Below are 21,025 nucleotides of genomic sequence, written 5' to 3'. Positions count from 1 at the left end.
TCATTGATACTCCGTTTGTTATACAATTGTGTATTATAACGTATAAAAATTCGTTGAAACGTATTCGTTGAGAGTATTGTGTAAAAATTGGAGAATATCTATGAGATATAAATCGTCGAACACCATGGAAAAGTGCACTTGCGCCATCTGACGGTGGCTGTGATAACCTTTGTATTTCTGTGGCTAACGATAAATTAGAGTTTTCTATTGGTTCCAGAGTGTTCGATCTATCGGAATTCAAAAGTTGTGACGGAATGTTTTTCGTTTTTTGTTCGTGAAATGTTAAAAAATATCATTTAATGAAAACAAATAGCATGCTTTCTAGTGGCTCGTTTTTTAAATGTTTCGCATCGATTTATCAATTCGGAAACATTGTTCGTGTCTGAAATTTCAATACACCGATAGATATACGTTTGGCAGCTGTACACAAAAACGTGCGCGGAAAGCAAAGCACATGTGCGCGGGCGCATTTTCATGTGCAGAGCCACGCACACGCACACTGCGCACCTGTCGCATTCGTATAAGTACATACAAAGAAAGGGGCTTAAAGAGACGCGAATAAGCTTCGCGTAGCCCCCGCTTGCCCCGCGCGCCATCAATCGCATCGTAGTACTATATTTTGGCGGTTGAATCAGTGGCACGCGGTACAACGAACGTCCAAGAAGTTCGCGCGCGCGTTTTTTTTTCCCGGTGGCGGCAACCACGTTAAAACTATAAAAATCATTATGACGATCTTTTCAAAATAATTTGTCTTTTGTGCATAAACTCCCATCGTAATATGCTGCTTCGCTGAGGGAGCGCGCGCGTTCGAGAAAAACATAGAAAGAAAGAGAGAGAGAGAAAGACGGACAGAAAGTGTGAGGGAGAGAGAGAGAGGGCGAAAAAAATAGATCGCATCAAGGGTCGAAAATTGGGGAAAAGTGAATGAAAAAAGTGTTGTGAAAAAGAATTTTCCCGGTTAAAATACCGAAATTTCAAAATAAAACAAGACTTGTGAGAAAAAACAATATTTCTTGTGATTTTTCTTTTGTTTCTTTGATATTTTGCTCAAAGCATGGAGTTGCATACGCCGAAGCGCGAGTCTCGTCCCTTGTCGGACTCTATGATGCCTCGTAGTCCACCAATGTGCGACACAATGTTGTATCCTTGGAATTGGGGCGAAGAAGCGAGAAACGTTAATCTCAGTCCTGGCAGTTCTTGTTCCTCGCCGGAATATCGCGATAACGGACAAGCGGGAAATAGTTGTAATGGTACTACACAACGTTCCGGTGGTTCCGAGAGCCATCGTCGTGGTCGACCACGCGCCGACGCTCTAACCAACCTCATGATGCAGGGTAGCACATCCCCAAGCAGCATCAAATGTACATACTGCAATCGAGTTTTCCCGAGAGAAAAAAGCCTCCAGGCCCACTTGCGTACGCATACTGGTAAATACATGTTACATTATTATTGTTATTTACATATTCCTGTACACATACATATATATGCATGCATAAACACGTTCGTGTTTTTGTCCCTCCCCCTTCGCTGCCCCTCTTTTTCCGCGAACAGAAAAATCTCGCATTCGAGACGCCAGTTGGCACGACCACGCGAACGCGTTCTATCGTTTCACGACGTTTCTTTCTTTTTCTTGTTACTTCGATACGACGACGACGCTTGCAGCGGGAAATAAGGGAATATTGAATAAAAGAGATCCGCGCGAGCCGTCGTCCATTTTGGACGTTTCTTCAGACATTCCGTTTGACTTTTCCATTTTTTTCTACGCCTATATAAATTTTTTTTCTCTCTTCATTTAACACGTAACGGTCACGCACGATCTCGCGTCCCGCCGCGCGCACACGAGGCCGCCATCATGCGTACTTTAAATTGTTAAATGGCCACTCTCTCCTCTTTCTCTTCTTTTACCAGCACAAATATCGATGCTTCTGATTGTTATAATCTCTCTTTTTTTCTCTTGTCCCACAAAAACGACTGACAGTAGGAATATTGCTAGAATATGTCACGTCGTCGTCTCCTTGTGTTTATTTCCTTACGAACGAATAACAAAGAAATTAGTTTTTAATCTCAAAACAGAAGAAAATTTCGATCTTTTATGGCACAACGAATTTGGCTCGTTGTATATTTTTTTTCATTGATATTTTCGATACTTTATGCCCCCCAATTATAATCTCGATTTAATGAGTTGGTTTTTTTATTATTTTTGCAACAGGGAATAATTCGGATAGAAAAATGTTGAAAAATCACTTGTGGCAAAGTAATGAGCTATGAAAATTTCCTGATTAAAGGTGAACGGCCGTACCCGTGCGATTATCCAGGATGTACGAAGGCGTTTACGCAATCGGGCCAGTTGAAGACTCACCAGCGTTTGCACACGGGAGAAAAACCGTTTTTGTGTACCGAGCCGGGCTGCGAGATGAGATTTACGCACGCGAATCGCCACTGTCCGGATCATCCTTACGCGACGTTGACGCGCTCGGACGATTTCGTATTGAAGCCGGTCACGGGGAACACGGAGTTGCCACACGATGTGACGCGTTGGCTGGAGCGCTACAAGTTGGCGCGAGAGCGAGAGGATCGTACGCCAACGGGGAAAAACGAGAGAAAGAAAAAGACGTGGAAGAGCTCGTCGGAGAATCATCACAAGAGAATAAAGTCGCGGAAGGGTTTGATGATGGATTCGGCGATAGAGCAAGAGAATCGTGACTGCAAATCGCCGATACAGCAGCGTTTGTACTGCAGCGAGAGTCAAGACAGCCAGGACGACAGTCAAGACGAGGATCCGAGCGAGGCGTGCACTATTTTACAGACTTCCGAGGACGAGGAAACGACGAGCGTGGTCAAAATGCCAAATACACCGGTTCGGAGACCGCTCGATAGATTGCAGCCGAAAAAACGGTGGCTTCGGGAGGCCTGTCTCGAGCAACAATTGGCCAAACCTCTGAGATGGGACATTCGTGCAAATTGTAACAATCCTCCGGAGAACGAGCAAACGAACGGTCTCATCGAAGCCCGGATCAACGACGAGATACCTCAATCCGAGAACGAGCAAAGTTACCTGACGAATCGTTTGTCCTGGGACCTTGTGCCGAACGAACTCGCTGCCAATAGCTACGAGGCAAATCGCAGCGAGCAATTTCTCTTCGAAACGAATCCACTCCCTCAGCAGGTCCATTGGAACACGAGTGACATAAACGTCGCAATGTCCCCGAGAGAACGTAATCAAAGTTGCGTTCTCACCTCCAAAGATGCGCAGGAAGAAAACCGTTGGGATCCTCCAGCCGCTACGATCTTCGATAACCGCGCGGACGGAAGCGCTCTCGAGAAGATTCCAAGACCCCCCATTATCGACAATGAAACCCGACCTACGGTTCTCATTCTCGCTGGAAACTCCAGTTCCAATCTCAATAAAGAGCCGCCGAAAGTCAATCGCCCCAACACGTCGACCGACCACGCGAACAAGGTTAAAGTCGTCGTCGTCAAGCAAGAAGATAACTTGATCAACTTGCCAATCCTCGAGGATAATCAGAAATGGCTCGGTGCATTGGCCCTCATGGAACTCGCTAAAACTCAGGAAGAAGCCGCCGCGAGAGCTCGACAAGTTGCCAAAAATCTCCAACAAACTATCGATTATACTCAGCCGTAGACTGTGATTCATTTTCCTTCTCGTTTATTTTTTATCAGATAGATCCCCTCGTTCTATTGACACAAACTTGTATTTTTTTTTTTTTCTTCAGAGAACTAATGATGAAACGCGTTGATTAAGCTTTCGACACAAAAGAGAAAAAGCTTGAAAATTTCTTCTTTGAAACGGTTTCGAAGTTCTCGTCCGTTCAACACACCGAAAATCCTTCCTCGTTATTCATTTTTCGACATTTCATTTCATTTAAACACCAAAAGCAAAGCCAGGCAAAGTGAGCTTCTATTGCACTGTAATAATCCCCCTCTTAACATCATTTTTAATTGTTACAAACCATTGATCCGATTACTGATCTCGAATTCGTTGAAATAACGAAGTTCTGTCTCGAATGTTTCAGATGGCGAATGCGTTTTTTAAATGTATAAATCGTTACTTGTTTATCCTTCTCCGTTTTTTTTTTTTTTTTTTTTTTTTTTTCATAATACGTAAAATTGAAAATGAAGATTTTCAAGATTGAGCCATAATGACAATCTTCAGTGATAATTGATAAATGTTAATCGCGTTATCTATCTTGAATATTTTTCCACTTTGCGAGCAAAAAAGCTTCACTCGCACTTAATTACTTTTTTTTTTCTTTTAAATCTATGGACGAGTCAACGATTCGTCAGTTTTTTTTTCCATAAACCAATTTCTTATCCGTTTAAGCGTTTTGGCACTTGGGAACGCTCCATTATTTTCTCCTATTCTTTTCTCCTCCCCGCAAAACAGGGTTCTGCATTTTAAATTGGTGCACTTTGTACAAACGAGAAAAGATTATTTAACGTGAATGTTGATTTGTTATTCTCAACTAAGCGAGTTTCGTCGCTACTCGATTTCCTTATTTTTAAAACAAAAAAGCTTTCTCGGCTATTACCAAATATCTATTGGACGAAATTATCATTGCGAAAGGAAAAAGCAAATGAAAAAAAAAAAAAAAAAAAAAAAAAAAAAAAAACGAGAATTGCTCGAAATGCTAATCAGAGCCACGTCTTCGATACGAGCGAAATTTTGTAATGGTAACGTTCACAAAATCAGTCGAGAGTATCCAAAAATTAAAAAAATTGACGAATCTTTGTGCGCATTCGTGACAGAATGATATAAAAAATGGCAACTTTGGTACAGTCGTTGGATGAACTCTGTTAATGCGCACGGTCGATCGAACTCTGTTATGAAATTTCGCTCGTCGTTTGAGTGCTTCTTCAATTCGAACATGATTTTTGTCGGTATTGAATGTATGAGAACAGAATTGGAGAGTTTCTCGTGACGTAATAGATTTGGTAACTTTGAAATTCTTTATTTTTCTTGTATTATCGAGCAGAGCTTGATAAAGTGATATTTCATATAAGAAAAAACATTTTGTAACTTCTACAAAGATGTTAAAAATTGAATATAAGATTAAATGCAGGTTGGAACGAGTCGCTGAGGAACAATGGAGAGGAAATTGGGCAAAATTGCTGTTAGACTTGTAATTATTATTTTTTTTATATCAAGTGCCATTTTATCAAACTCTGAATTTGTATTTTTTGAGGTACTTAAAGATTTGCTGTCTGTATAATTTGAGATACTTCATGACGAAGCATTTTCACTCAGCACATCGTTCGCTCGAGTATTAAGAGTTCAAATAAAAGCTGTACATTCATCAGACGTTAGAATTGCCAATTCATAGAAAATGAGACTAATTTGAATATGAAAATGAAGGCAAAAAAAGATGACAAAACTGATGAATTTCTTTGACAAGCCACATCCCAAGCCTGTTATCAAACGAGATCGAGCATTGATATTTCCTGGCGATATGAGAGAACGCGTGCTGCTGGCTCATCTCGTCGTCTTGAGTTACTCATGTGTTTCGTCGAGTTATTTATTACTGATAGTTGACTATGTTTTGTTTTTCTTTTTTACATCTCGAGATGCGCGAAAAACCTTGTGTGATATTTAGTATAATAAAACTGAAAAAAGGAGAGTAACGAATGATGAGAGAGAGTTAACCGTGATTTGTCGAGTTGAGACGAAAGTGTTTAAATTTGATATTGTGAAGTATTTCTTTGAAACAAATATTAAATACTATTTATACAATTTCGTTGTTTTTATTACGTCACCAGTCCCACGTGACAGAGAAAGGAGAGGAAATTTCGAGAGAGAAAGTCGAGCTGTGGGAATGGTCGAACAGTTGAAATTAGGGAACGTGATAAATGGGCGCTTGGGTTTCAATGTTCCGGTTTTGAGGGAATTCTGAATTACCAATTTTCGATAAAACGCTTTCCTGTCAGTTCATGATTCTGTCGGAAATAAAAATTTCCTTTCGTCGCGTTTGGCAAAGAAAAAAAGTGTAGAAAACGGTTCGTTCGAGAGGCAACCACAAAGTTTTTTCCTTTCAACGGGTAGGGTGGTTTTCTTCAAATTAAAAAACATCTCCGACGATCTTCACCTTTATTTTGAGTAAAAAATAAAATTCTTATAGTTGAGAGTGGCTGTTTTTATTTCACAAGGAATAAGAGAAATTGTCGTGGAAAATTGAACAGTTCGTAGAATACTCAAGGCGAAGTAGAACGACAAAGTGTAAAGAGCTCCGTCGTTAAGAATGTCAGTGAGTTGACAGTGTCAAAGGGAGGTGTTTCGGTGTTTTCTACATTTTTTTTTATTGAAATCACTCGTATCGGAAGGCGAGATTTTTTATTTCGTATGAGACTTTCCTGTGACGTCTAACGTTTCGCATTCGCATCCTAAAATTCCCTCTCCCTTTGTCTGTCTCTCTCCCTCTCTCGTCCTATGTTATCCAGGGGTTGCTTCTCCATTGGGCAGCTTAGAAAATCGATTTAACCGGCCGTAACCTCGACTCAGTCTCGGATTGTGTCCACGATCTTGAACGTGAATTTATTTTTCTTTAATTGTCAAGCAAATCAAAATATATGAATTCATTCGTGAATTGAATTACCGAAAAATCGAAGTGCCGTGCTCGAGTTCATATTTTTACGATCAACTGTCAAGCTGTGTTGTGTGAGGTTCGTGTTTCTCTTGGATATAAACTAGAGGGCTCAAAATTTCGACGTTCCATCTGATCGTCCGCAGAGGAAGGGAGCATGAAAAAAGTTGCGATTTTCTTTACTTTTCCCAACAAAAAACACTCTCGAAAATTTATGTTTATTTATAAATTGTGGAAATCTCTGTTGAGGTAAATTTAGATGAACGTACGTCGCTGAGACATGGAAAAAGGGTTATGAAAAAAATTGTGAAATGTCATTGTGCCATATATAAAAAGGGAAACTTTTATGATCTAATCGAGTTTTTTATGCTCGTACTCGAAGCAGAACATTCTTATCAGGAATGCTCTATCTCAGATTTTCGCCAAATATCCGTCCAATTGTCATGAGTGATAAGATAACATTTTTTTATTGAAGACAATATATGTACAGACAAAAGATCAGAACAATAAAATATTGTCAAGAAGAAAATGCTGAGCTAATTGGCATGCAATTTTCTATTACCATGACGTAAATTGTTTCTCGTTTCCGATTAAATCATCGTTCCACATTTGCATATGTAATAGTTCGCGACGTTCTGCGTGACCGGTTTTTTCGTTAAGTCGATGCGAAAATTCCGAGAATTTCAATGTTTTTATTCCATTGGACGATAGTGAGTCCGTCATTTTCGAAAAAGCACTCAATTTTTTAGTCCTCTACAACACGATTATTGCAATCTCTTTTATTCTATTTTTTGAAATATGGGAATCTAAATTTTTCGCAGATGCCGAAGGTCGAGGACACCATGGCAAGGGCATAACAAGTAAACAGACTTCTCTGCTCGTTCTTTATCTCGCGATCGCAACGTTTTAGAGAGCGCACGTTCTTTCGCCGTGTGCGAAGGACGGAAGAAGGTTTTTACTATATAATGCGAATGGTTCGAGGAAGGTCGTGCTGCGAGACTTAAAAGTATGTGACTTTATAACCAATTCGTATTGTACATATTCGACTAGCAGACATTCTTTGGCTCTCGTTTTACGACCACGATTGTTCTTGCGCCGCAGACTGCGCTCGGGTGTCGTCGATAACGGAGGGACGATAGACTCGTCGTTTCTTTCTGGCTCAACCTTTTTTTCGATTTCAATCGTCATGGACAAACCGGAAGTATTGGGAAATCTTCACTACGTACCGATCGTTATATTTATCACTTTTCCGGCCACCGTTATCACCACGTGAGTCAAACCAACACAACTTGAAGGATTTTCGTAATTATGACGTGAACGTAACGAGTTTTTGTTTTAACTTTTATATGAAGCACGTTTGTTGGTAATTACTTTCAGAAAATTTTTGACAGTAACTAATTGTTTGTAGCAACCGAATTTTTTTTCCTCACGAATATCGCATTCTGAATAATTTTTCCTTTACATCTAAATTCATGATTCGTTGAATTTTTTATTTCTATGTAATTTTTCACTATTAGACATTTTCTAATATTTTTCATAGCGATTCTCATTCTATCGTTATTTAACTTCTCTTTTAGATTGAAATTCAATTTCAATATAATGTTCAATTGTGACTCAACTGAAATCGCAAAAATGTCCTTATCAAGGGAAAATTTCATGAAAAATGAAAAATGTTATTTTCCTTGCAGGTATTCGATAGCCGTTGGTCTCGGGCACACGGAAGCGGGTTTTCCATACATTTCCGACACCACGACGTACGCGCCTGAAAGCTGCATATTCGCCCAGTTTATGAACATCGCCGCGGCTCTGAGTAAGTGCCAAGAAAGGCAATTTTGCGTGTTCGAAGTATGTGGAATCCTCATTGATTCGGAAATATTTCGGAGGATCTGACAGTTGTTTCGGGATGAAATAAATCGAACGGGTGCGACTGTCGCAATCCCCTAAAGTCATGCAGAGTGTAAAAAAAAAAATAATGTTTCGATTTCCAGTGTCTTTCTTCGTCTACGTACGGTACGAGCAGGTGAAGGAGTGCATTGTTGAATTTCGTGGAAATGACTCTCTGCAAAAGTGGAATCGAGCCGGCCTCGTTTTTGGACTTTTGACCAACCTGGGCCTCTCGATCGTCGCGAATTTCCAAGAGACGTCGGTCCTCGTCGTTCACATGATCGGTGCTTTCATGTGTTTTGGTGCTGGAACTATTTACTTCTGGTCGCAGGTGACGAGAAACTCCACGCGACAATTTTCCATCGAAATAATGAGGCGTCCATGCGTTCTGTTCGAAATAAAATCTTGAGAAAATGGAGAACCAAGTTCACTAAATAGTCAGCATTTTTGGCAACGATTTAACTTCGCAGATTTCACATGACGTTGAAATCCTTGTGAAAGATTTTTTTAAAATCAAAGTTTCAAATGGGGAGAAATTCACGACGGAGTTTATCGAGTAAAAAATGTATTTTTTGCAACAAGAACAAAGAAGACGGCAAGCTTTTAGAGGAAAATCTCTTTTTTTCAATATGCTGAAACTTCTTATCGTTTTAGAGAGATTTCATGATCAAATATTGACTAGATGCTACGTTATCACGCACCAATCTCTCCGTTATTGGAAAACGAAGAGAATGATGCACGGCCGAACCTTTTTATCGCGTTCGCGAAACGTTTTATCTTCAAGCTCTTGTCAAAATTTTCCTCCAGGCTGATACAGTCGACCTTGGCCATTTTCTCCATCGAAATAACGATTTTTCAACGTGTTTACAGGCTGTCTGCTCGTACTATCTTCAGCCCCACGGTTGTTCGATCCTCGTTGCTCGTGCAAGGATTATTATGGCGATTTTCATGACGATTTGCTTCATCGTTACTATCGTGTGTGGAACTCTGAGTTTCCGATTGTACAAAGGTACGTTCGTTACAAAATCAACTTCCCTCGAACCGAGCTCATCGAATTCGGGTCTCTCGCTTTATGAAATTCGGCTCGTAAAGGGTCTATTTGAAAAAAAAAAAAAAAAAAAAAAAAACAACGAAAAGAAAACAATTCTGAATAGTTTTCTCAATTGATCGTCATCGTTGCTGACGAATAAAACTATTGAATAACCGAATAGAACTTAAAGCCAAGGACAAGAAGAATTAAAAAATTGAAAATTATTTCTCGTTTCATTTGTGTAGGAAATTTTGTGAAATTTTGAAGTTTTCGTGGTTCAAGTTGAAATGAAAGTTCAGAATTGTTCGAAAGCTTTTGATTGGGATTTGTAAAATTGCTGAAATTCGTTTGGAATGATGAATTTTTTTTCTCAACCTGCCTGTGAAAGTTTGGTGAATGTGTTTCATCGGTAAAATAATCGGACTTGGATCCAGATTGAGAAAAAATGATTCATCATTGTCGAAAAGTCGCCAGACGTCTTCGACTTCATCATTTTTACGCTTCGATCATTCAGATCTAGCCGGATGATTGAATTTCTAAGAATTAATGAAATCGAAGCATATCGCCTGTTATCTTGTCGACAATTATGCTGATCCGTAATCGAAAATCGTCTGCTAGATTCCACACGATAAAATTTTGTCTACTCTCACTAAAAATCGCCACTTTATCGAATTTCCGTAGAATTTTTTCGCGATAATGTAAAAACGAAACAATTGACGAACGAATTTCAGGAAAAATCTTCAAAATCGTTCCTTAAAATTGTCAATAACACTCTGAAATATTGCAATGCGACAATGAAGTTCTATTTTGTAGCGAAAAGTTGAAAATGAAAATTTGTGAAGCTATCGCACAAAAAGTTGAATTGCTCTCCAGCCACGTGTAAAAGTGCAGAATCTTCGATAGAAAATCTCGACTCGACGAGGTCGAATGCCCTCAAAAACTTTCGAAAGGAAAATACACATTAAAACGTTCTCAGCACGCTTGCTATTTCCAAAGAAATAATTACTGAAATGTGGTCCGTTACTTTTTCAGGCAAACAGGTTCAGAAGTGGTACAAAGACGACGGTGGTTGGGATTTGCACATAGTGAGTACGATCGCCGAATGGTTATGTTCGATGACATTTTGTGCGTACACGTTGTCGTTCGCCGAAGAGTTTAAGAATACTCAATTGGTGTGGCCAAAGTTGTTGATATACAAACGAGATAGAAATACGACGAGTAACGAGGTATTAAGCGTGTACCAGGAGGAGGAAAGGAGCGTCGAAGGAAGAGTTTCGTCGACGAGGAGCGAGGAGCGAACAAACAGTTGATCGGTGATCGGGAGCGGGGGTGTGTACGTTAATTTGTTGTCGCATTCGCCGATCAACACGCCGTTTCCGGAGTACCGTTTGCGCGGTTGCGATTTCATCGACGATGCGATCGTTCACTCGAACGTGCGAAACACCGAAACGACCACGGGAAACATTTCGTGCGAGGTTGAGATTCACACGGAATCGAGCAAAGATCACGAGATTAGAAATTTGCTGGACTTCGACACCGACGACGAGAACATACTGAGCAGCTTGAACGTCCTCGTCAGCGACGGCTCCAGCCTCGATCTGACGCCCCAAAAGTTCGCTTATCCGGACGCCAACAGCCACAGCAATTACAATCTGCTTCAGGACGATACACCCAGCTCCGAGGTATCGCGCTCTCGGAACCTGGACGTGCCCATCATCAAGAGAAATCACGAATCAAACGTTCCTCGAAACTTGAACGAGCGCTGGGACGAAAGAAAGAAAATTTTATCGTCCGACAACTCGGAGCTCAACCCCGCCGAATCCTACGATCCTTGCTCCTCTTACTCCGTCGCGAACAGTCATCTCGTGTACGGAATTCTCTCGGAGGAGAGCGAAAGAACCTGCGACGATTTGTCCCGGGAACGCCTCATCTCGTTCGATCCCAGTGACAACTACGAAATCGCCAACAGCCACAGCAACTACGAGGTTCTTTACAACCGCGGTGATTTCATGGATCCGCGGAGGAGCCACGAGCACTTCAACAATACCTCGGGTTTCGAAAATTCTTCTTCCCTCAGCGACAGGGATAACGATTGTGAAAAATTTCACGATTTTGCCAGGTCGAGGATGAAGTTTCTGCAAATTGGTAACAGCCCTCCGAACGGTAGCGAATCCACTAACGAAAGCACCTCGAAAAGCACCGAGGAAACGAGCACGAGCACCTGCGACATCGAAGATTGTCTCATTCAAATCGAAGAGAGTCTCATGAACATCGAACAAAATCTTCTCCACGTTCAGGAACTCGATTTACCCGAGTTCCAAAGCTTGCTCTACGAGACTCCGAGCATCGAGCGCAACGTTTCTGATTTCAAAGACATTTTGTCGATGGAAAATTTCGCTCTGGCCAAAAGGATCAATAACAACATCGAGGATCGCGATCGGGAGGATAATATCGGTGAAGAATCGATCGAACGGAACGTCAATAAAGATCGAGATCCACCGAGAAATACAGCCACGACCGATCGCCTCAACATCGATCACACAATCCCTGATAAAGTTCTAACCGATATTCCGACTAAAATATCGGAGGAAAAACGCTACAACGACGGGCAAACGGACGACTGCATCTTACAATTCACCGACGAGTTTTCCTGCAGCGAAAACATCGAATACTCGGCCAGTCTGCCGAGCAGTAATTCGATCGTTTGTTCGAATACCGATAAAAACGTAAATTTCATACCAAACAGCTTGGGCAAGATCCCCACTCGATACAAAATCCCCGAAACGGAGGAAAATATTTCTGGAGGATTGGGGCGATTGGAAAAAAAATGCCGTCGACGATCCCTCAACGACGACGATCTAACCGATCTGATAAACTACAATTTGAACACTTTCACCAATGAGAAAACTCGAGACTTTGATCTTTCAAAAAAGTCTCAGAGTCGAACGAATTCTCTCGACGAAAGTTCGATCTATCGATTCGAGGATTTATCCTCCGAGCGAAAAGAAGGGTCTCTGGAAACGTTACGAGCGGAATTTCGTCTGAGCAATAATTTGAGTATCTGCGGAAAAGCAAGGTCGGAAAACGCGATCGGTAATTTGGTCACGGGCTGTTCGATCGTACGTGAAAAATCGTTGAAACGAAGCGGCCAAAAATCGCGCGAGGCGAGGATCGCGGAGGTGGAAGCGAAGGCCGAAGAGTTCCGTCGAATGATAGAAAGTATCGTGACGAATCGGTGCGTTACTGGGAAGACGAGTTTCGAGGCCGCGAAGAGCAACAGGCCCGTGAGAAACAACTGTCATCGATCATCCCCAAAGTCGTGTTCGATCGCCAACCGGAACAACGAAAAAAACCACGACAGAAATCACGAGGTGCACGATCGAGAGAACAATTCACCCTCGAACAATAAATCGTACGGGTACGAAAAGAGAAAACGAAAAAAGTTGACGAACCGCTCGCAGTCCGGCGACAACGCTTTGGTGCCGAGCAAAATTATTTCGCTCTCGTTGTCGTTGCTGCTCGCGGCTCTTCTCCAGGCGGTACGATGTCTCGCCGACCTCGTCGAGGACGCCTTTAGATCGGTGAGCTTCGAGAAAAATGGTTTGTTGGATTAATGCGGTTCGATCGAACTCGCAAACTTCAGGGATTCCAAAAAGCTTCGAAAATCATTCTCGAAAAAATGGTTCGTGCAGAGGAAAAAGAAACAATAAAAACAAAACGATCGCGAGCCCCAAATCAGCCTCGAATTGCCAAATTTTCGAAACAATGATTCGCCGGATTGAACCTTCCACGAGAAAAAAACAGACGATCATCAACGGCAATGAAACTTCGAGTAAAACATTTTAAAATGAAACGAAAAAATTGGAGTGATCGTTTCTGATCAACTGAAAATGGACGCGAGACCAGAGCTGTGAAAAACAAAGTGACTGTCATCACGACGTTGCAATCGGGCCTATAGAATAACAAATAATACAATATTATGTCTATTTTATTATATTATTATTATACCGCGTAATAATATTATTCGCAATAATATTATTATGATTATGGAACGGTGAGAATGGCGTTAATCCACACAATGGGAGGTGAACTTTCACTATTTATCCTTCGGGCAATTGACGTCAATTCTGTGCGGCATAAAACGTGTGATTTAGACATTCAAAAGTGTCTGTCCCAGCATCCTGGAGGACGACGAGCCACGGGGGATCGAGAAAATTGGTCAAAGGGAAAAAATGAAGCAGAAATAATTGTTTCTGCTGGGGAAACGTCAAACTGGGCTTTTGCGTCGAAGATCTTTGAGACGTTCGCATTTTTTTCGGTAAATACAGAGTTTTTTTTCGATGACAAATAAAGTTGCTGAAATTTTGTTTTCGATAAAAAAAAAAAAAAAAACTATTTTTTAATTAACGTGTCGAGGGACAGTAACTGGGGGAGTTTTCTTAAGGATTGTGAACCGAAATCGCACTTTTACTTTCACTGATCTTTTCCTCCTAAATGTGCGGCAAACGGATTCTGCTCGTGCGAATTTCCCTTGAGAACCACGTTTCTCGTATCCAAGGTGATTCGGAAGCGTAAAGCCTCGGAGATTGCCATCGTTGCGTGCAACTTTGCCTAAATATTTCTCCGTAATAAAATGATATTTTGCACTCGAGGATACGCGAGCGGGTGGAATATTGGGAAATGAATTTAAGGAGTTACGAGTGTCGACATCCAACAAGGTGGAGGATCGACGAAATCAATTCGAGTACAGCTCGAAAAAAACTGGCTTCGGCTCATTTATAGAATTCATTGGTTAAAAAAATGTTATTGAATATCGTTTACTAGCTTTTGAATGATTCGTCACGAGAACATCGATCTGACCTCGATTCCGAAAGGCTATCCAGAGAGCGGCCTACTTTCTGCATAATTTACGACTTTTCAATGAGGACAGCCGATAAAATTTTTGGCGTCATTGACAATGGGCCAGGCTTCGAGACTTCTATTTTTGCTTCAAATTGGAAAAAATATTTTACACCTGGAATTAGTTTATTTTGTCAAAAATCAATGAAAAATGGTTTTTCACTTATATCTCTGTTCTGAGTGATGTTACGGCAAAAAAGGTTCAAATCAAAGTTGAAGATAGTGAAATTTCCTGTGGAAAAGGTCTGTAAAGTTTTTTTGTTTGAACGACATTTTATCATATGACCGAGGGAAAGAGGATTCTACGTTTTTGCAAAGTTTGTTTTTTGGTGTTTTTGAAAACGTAACGAATCCACGAGCGTGCGACTCCTCGAATGTGAATATGACGAGTAGGGTTTTCAAAAATTTGCCTTCGTTAGCGTTAGTGTGAGGAGTAGAATAAAAAAATAGACTTTGAACCGCGGTGCTAAAGGACGAACGATAACGAAGAGACGCTGGTGCATCAGAAAGAATATTTGACCTTTAAAAAGTGATTTCTATTCTTCTGAGCGTTCGTTAAACGAATTGTGCGGAGAGTGAAAGTAGCGAAAAATCGTTAAATTGATACAATTTAGTCTCGACTAAAAGGGGCTCTTAGAGCTGTCCGGCGATTTTTCATTGCCTAGATTCGAATTTGTTCGTTGTATATTTTTCATTAACGAGCTTCACCGTTTTATTAATAATAAACAAATAAATAGCAATGCAAACAAAAGGATTGAAGATAAATGGGTGATAATTTGGTGCAAGGTTTGCGAAAAAGTATCGCTTCCACAATAATTCTATACCCATAAACCTAACTTATAACCGTTCGCGATTGATCGATCACGATTCGTCGACGAATGAACCATGTCAGAAGCACACAATGGTCGTTTTAAACAAGACTTTGTTAACCGAAAACCGTCTTATTCGAGACTGCGGAAAAACCATATTTCGTAGCAATTCTAAAGCGAAAGAACATTAATTCATAAATTATTCGAACACAGCGCACTTAACTGAATATATAAAGTTAAATAAACCAAGAGTTTCGAGTGTGAAAGAATGAGCGACGACTGCAAACTGTTATTATTTATTTTAAGTGCCTGAAATGTGCGAACGTGCGTGCGTGTGCGAGAGAGAGAGAGAGAGAGTGTGTTTGTGAGAGAAAAACAAATTTTTCAAGAGCTCACGCCTTTTCGATATCTTCAGAACAACAAAAATAAATAAATTTGTATATCACGCCTAAGCCGAAGGAGTTTAATTTCGTTCCTTTATCTACCACTGTCACGAGCCTTCAGAATCGAGAGCTCGTCACCCTTGGAACTCTCACGAGCTCTCTCCTTCGAAGCTGATTTTTCAAAAAATGGAGAGACATTCGCATTCGGGAGGAAGAAAATTGTAATGTTGCGTGAATTGGAACGATAATGACTTAAGTGGATGACGATTGGCTTTTTCCCAGTACGCGGTAATGACTGAAATTATCTTAAATTCTTATCTCCCTGAAAAATGACCCTTGGAGAGGGCTGTAGAGGCACACAGCGTGGAACGCAAGGGCTGCGTTTATCATTTATTAATTCGAATCGCGTCTCCCGAGCGAAGAGTGTTCGACTATTTAAAAATTGATGGAGCTCCTCCGCTAATGGAGCTATTACGGAGTTCTCTTTTCGCACTTCCCTCTTCCGTGCACCCTTCCCACTGCAGAAAAGCCTCCTATGGACTGAACCGCGATTGTTTTCCAATTTTCAGAATTACTCTGTTACCACGTTCATTCGAAATTGTTGTAATTTCGTTATCGAATGGTTCGCAGGCTTATTCCTCGCGCTCAGTTCTGCTTCGACCGTCCTCGAGTGGTCTCTCGGTCCCTGAGAGGAAACAAAACGTAAATTTGTTGGTAAAGACGAAAAGAAATAAGTTCCATCGAGAAAAAGTTTTTGTGATATCGATCGTGGGAAATGTGCTCGATGCTTTTCCTTGAAGAAATCGCAAAGTGCTTTCTCGATTCGTATTCGAGCCCGCGAAGCTCTCGGCAAAGTTGATGCGATAGTTTTTGTCCAAAAGGATTTTCAGTGTCGAAGCATGAGCTTCGAAAGGGCAGTAAATTTCACGAGGCTGAGCGTTGGCTTGGCTTGCTGCTGGCCTCCCAGAGCCGATTCGACGAACAGGGAAAAAGTTAAATTCGAGCTACTCTGGTGCTTGTCGCTCGTCAGTGCTCTTGGACTTTTCGTACCTTTGCTCTACTCGATCTACGAATACCAATCGAATTCCCTCATCCTCACCAAATCGGTCTGCTTCCTTGGCGCTGTTTCTGGCTTTATTATTAAAATTATCATTTGCAAAGTTCATCGTAAACGGATCCAGGTAAATCAGCTCCGAGGAAAACCACTTTTTTCAAAGTTTTTTACAAACCGCGAAAAATGTGCTTATGACAGCCAACAATTCTGCTCTCTGTTTACGACTGTAAAGTCCGAATATCTCGATTTCGTAGTGTCAAACATGAGGATTTGAAATCTGGAAAAAAAAAAGTATAATAGAACAGGGATTTCGATCGATGCTGAACAAATTTGAGTGAAACGAAGAGTGAGATTGTTGGACTGTCGATTTTCGAGCTTCGTGGAATTCGACTTTTCATACGCGTTTCGTCTGCCAATCGAATTGTAGGCTCTGATTAAGGAAATGGAAGAATTTTTACAAGAAACAAAACCGCACGAGCGCACTGTCCTCGAACGTTACGTGAATAAATGCTCGTTTCTTCACACCTCGATAACGATTATAAATTACATGACCACGTCAGTCGTGATCCTCGGGCCGTTTTTGCTGCCGGACGATCAGCGATTTCCAACGCCCGCAGTTTATCCATTTTCCACTGAGAACGGGCCCTTGATGTATCTCGTTTACGCGCATCAAAGTTTCGTGGGCTTTCAATGCTCCGTTGGGGCCACGATCGACTGTCAAGCTGCCCTTTTCGTCTGGTACGTTGGCGCAAGATTCGAAATACTCATTCAGGAGTTTCAAGACGTCAAGGACTCCCAAGGCTTCCACGAGAGCATTAGAAATCACCAAAAACTCCTGCAGTAAATCGTCCCTCATTCGATTGAACTAATTTTTCCACTTTTTTCTTTTTCAATGACAATTCTTCCAGTGATATTCAAGTTGGCATATTGCAGATTGGCCGAAAACTCGAAACAGACGATGGCCTACATCGCAATGACGACGACGACGATGAGTGGCATCGGAACGGTTTTCAGTTGTCTGCAGCTCGTTGGTGTAAGTCCATTCACTTTGAGACAATCATTGAGCCACGGACGTTCTTCTGTCATCTCGATTATCTCCGTTTCCGTGCGAAACCAAATTTCCGAGTGATGCAAATTTGCTGCAAAAAAAACATTTATCTCATTTCATTATTAAAATTCAAGAATCAACCGTTGATCGTGAGAATGCAATTCGGACCAGTTGCTCTGATATCAATCGCGTGTCTCTTCGTTTGTGCTTGGCCTGCCGACAATTTAATCAACGTCGTGAGTATTACGAAGGAATGATTCTTCGTTCCCGAATCTTTGCAATATTTTTGCTGCAGTGAATTTCGCTTGGAAACTTTAAGGTATAACTGGATGGATAGCTCGACCAAAAATTATATCTGATTGGAATTTCCGTACTTCGTGATGCAATAAAAATCTGAAAAAATTCAACAACATTTCGAAAGCTATGAACAACAATTATCAATAATAATATTGCCCAAAAGTTAATAACAAATTGTTCAAACAATTAATCATTTAATCATTTTGCGGTGACCTTTTGTCTTTTTTTACGAATCAAATGTGTGTATTTTTCCGAATGCTCATGAATTTATTCAGAATTTTCGTGGATTTTTGAAATTTCTTGAAAAAGTTTTGAAAAAAATTTTTTTTAATTTGAATTTTGGATATTTTTTAGAAGACATATTTGCCATCAGTTTTGAAAAGTCTCAAGGTTACTGGATCAAAAATGTACAAATAGAGCCACTTAAAAAATTTAAAAAAGGGAATTTCAAAAATCCTCGAAAATTTTGAAAAAAATCATGAGCATTCAGAAAAATGCGCACATTCGATTCGTAAAAAAAAAACAAGGGTTTACTGTAAAATTGTTAAAAAATTATTTATTTAAACAATTTATTAATAACTTTTAGGCAATATTATTATTGATGATTGTAGTTCATAACTTTGTAATTGTTGCTAAATTTTTTCAGATTTTTATTGCATCACGAAGTACGGAAATTCCGATCAGATACAATTTATCGGCTGGGCTATCCAGTAATACCTTAAAGGAGCTTCCGCTCACGTTTCGAAAATAAAAAACAATTTTTTATATTATGTTACGAGGACAATTTATGTCTGCACCGAAAACCGAAAATGTTTTGTATCTTTTAAAGTCTGAATGGTTTTTGAAGTCTTCAAATCCTCTCTATAAATATGAACATTTTACGAAAAGCTCAATTTTTAGCTCTTCCATCCCGGAATTTAAAAGAAGCCTTGGCCCCGCATTTCGGATTTTCCTCGATTAAGTTTTTTTCCTGTCAATTTTTCAGTGATTTAAAGAGTTATCAAAAAAACATGATATTTAGTGCAGTTTTGTAGGAACTGCGGCGTACAACGCGCCTTGGACGGAAATGACACCGGAAATGATGAAAAATGTGTTGATGGTGATCCGAAGGTCGCAGAGACCAGCGGTCTCGTCCGTCGGTGGTTTTCTTCCCGCTCTGTCCTTGAGATATTACGCATCGGTAATAAAACGGATGTTTTACTGGCGATAAATCAGAGTCCGCGGAAAAAATCATCCGTGCATCGAATAACGAGTTTCCACCGTTTTTTTTTCAGTTCCTTTCCACAGCTTTTTCGTACTTCACGACCCTCCGGATCACCGTGAACATTGATACTCAATAGAAACACTGCTTTTCCGGTCGCTTCTCAACGAAAACATAACGATTGAACAAAGTTCTTTAGAATTTACAAAAATTACCTTCGAAGCAGCACAGTATACCGAATAAACAGTCAAATTGACAAAAAAAAAAAAAAAAAAAAAGGATCGAATAATAAAAACTTCGAGACTCACGGACGAAGAGGTCAATGCTCGTTGGATAACTTTTATTCGAATAACCACTCGAAATGCATAATTATGTGAAAGTGTGAAAAAAAGCAATGATAAACCTTAGCAACTCATACCTTTTTGACGTCACGATTAATAAATCCAAAAAATGAATTTATACGTCGAGCCTCACACGTACGGGAGAATATTCCGTTTCCTATCCGAACGACGCGAACGCAACAACGTCAGCGAGAGGAATGAGCTCGAAACAGTCCCGAGGTTTCCTGCCGAAATGTATAGGAGCGTTTGGATCGAAGTGTTATTTACGTGTAATTGGATGACAGCGTGGCTTTTTCCCAGTATAATTATTGGATTATGGAAGCAGGTTTCGAAATAAATGGCACAAAGTTTAAGCAGAGCAATTATATATTTTATTCAATGAACTTTACTCTAAGAGATCTATCGATTAACTGAGCGTTGCAGTGGTCGAAAAGGTGACTCTGACTCTAACGAGAGAGGGCCTCGTGTCGACCTCTTCCTTGATCTGTATATTCGTTTTATAAACAAACTTATAGGACTGTGAGCACGCTCTCATGTGTATTGTTTAAGGAGTTTCGGTACAGGCGATACAATGTTGCCATGCTAAACCATGCTAAAAACATAAAAAATTTCAAAAAGTTCAGAATTTTATAAAATTTGGTGAACATATTCTTTAGTGCCAAATTTGGCAATACAAATTTTTTAAGATTTTTCTTCTACACAGTTATCGAGTAATTGATCACTAAAGTTCACGTGTATAAGCATAGCGTTTTCATATATATAGGTATATATTCCGGGCATAAGAAATCTGCTTTAATGCGTAATTACTCGATAACTAAGTAGAAGAAAATTTTGAAAAAAATTGTGTTTTTGCACTTGATGTTGAACAACATTATCACCAAGTTTGATCAATTTCTTAATATTTAGACTTTTGTACCGAAACTCCTTAATATCAAGTTTTATTACTATGCTGATGGATTATTTTTGCTCATATTCCAATAATAATAACTCGAATTATATCAATTATTATCTCCCGGTGTATAAGAACCCTCTGAAGGGGTATAGAGACTTGCAGTGTGGATGAAAAACAGCATGAGAACGTTCATTATTCATTGACTCTACACTCGCGCAGTACGATCGAGCAACGCCGCTGTCGATTTACAATTTTACAAAGTTTCTCCTCCGATAGAGCAATTACGAAGCTCCCTTTGCGCGAATCCCTTTTTCACGGGCACGTTCTTAACTGAAATTATTCATCACGCTCCATGCAATCATTTGGCACGATTAAAATTTCGCTCGTCGAGAAGAGCCGACTGTCTTTTAGGGGTCAGTACTGCCTCAACCATCGTGAAAGTATCTCGATCTCATACGGCATCAAACAATTCATTGGAGGGTACGGGGAAAAATTTTCGTTTCATCTGAGAAGTGCTTGGGCGCAAAAAGAAAATTGTCGTTAAAATGTCAATTTTTCAAGTTCCGAACGTCATGTATAGTGGAGTGAAAA

General features: G+C 40.3%; 3 protein-coding genes across 6 annotated transcripts; all 3 read left to right on the top strand.

Moving 5' to 3' along the window:
- Window positions 1-594: 594 nt before the first annotated feature.
- On the top strand, window positions 595-5,749 carry LOC122413501 (uncharacterized). Its single transcript, XM_043423890.1, has 2 exons — window positions 595-1,427; window positions 2,286-5,749. Exons 1-2 carry the CDS (start codon window positions 1,055-1,057, stop codon window positions 3,641-3,643), a joined length of 1,731 nt encoding a protein of 576 aa, XP_043279825.1. The 5' UTR covers window positions 595-1,054; the 3' UTR covers window positions 3,644-5,749.
- Window positions 5,750-5,987: 238 nt separating this feature from the next.
- LOC122413207 (DNA damage-regulated autophagy modulator protein 2-like) lies at window positions 5,988-10,822 on the top strand. Of its 4 annotated transcripts, none has more exons than XM_043423386.1 (7): window positions 5,988-6,054; window positions 7,418-7,602; window positions 7,698-7,865; window positions 8,285-8,406; window positions 8,585-8,811; window positions 9,351-9,489; window positions 10,543-10,822. In XM_043423386.1, exons 3-7 carry the CDS (start codon window positions 7,783-7,785, stop codon window positions 10,818-10,820), a joined length of 849 nt encoding a protein of 282 aa, XP_043279321.1. In that variant the 5' UTR covers window positions 5,988-6,054; window positions 7,418-7,602; window positions 7,698-7,782; the 3' UTR covers window positions 10,821-10,822. The 4 variants fall into 4 exon arrangements, with proteins under 4 accessions (XP_043279321.1, XP_043279319.1, XP_043279320.1 ...); XM_043423384.1 differs by lacking the exon at window positions 5,988-6,054 and adding an exon at window positions 6,523-6,675; XM_043423385.1 differs by lacking the exon at window positions 5,988-6,054 and adding an exon at window positions 6,523-6,762.
- A 5,678-nt stretch (window positions 10,823-16,500) lies between these two features.
- On the top strand, window positions 16,501-20,109 carry LOC122413208 (odorant receptor 4-like). The gene is made up of 6 exons (XM_043423388.1): window positions 16,501-16,782; window positions 17,083-17,495; window positions 17,589-17,688; window positions 17,838-17,939; window positions 19,022-19,180; window positions 19,275-20,109. The coding sequence occupies exons 1-6, from the start codon at window positions 16,501-16,503 to the stop codon at window positions 19,338-19,340; spliced, it is 1,122 nt and encodes a 373-aa protein (XP_043279323.1). The 3' UTR covers window positions 19,341-20,109.
- The last annotated feature ends 916 nt before the right edge of the window (window positions 20,110-21,025 follow it).

This window comes from Venturia canescens, chromosome 7 (genome assembly GCF_019457755.1).
Source record: "Venturia canescens isolate UGA chromosome 7, ASM1945775v1, whole genome shotgun sequence".
NCBI classification, from domain to species: domain Eukaryota; kingdom Metazoa; phylum Arthropoda; class Insecta; order Hymenoptera; family Ichneumonidae; genus Venturia; species Venturia canescens.
The sequence above is the reverse complement of the archived record's forward strand: the minus strand, read 5'-3'. Positions and strand labels throughout refer to the sequence as shown.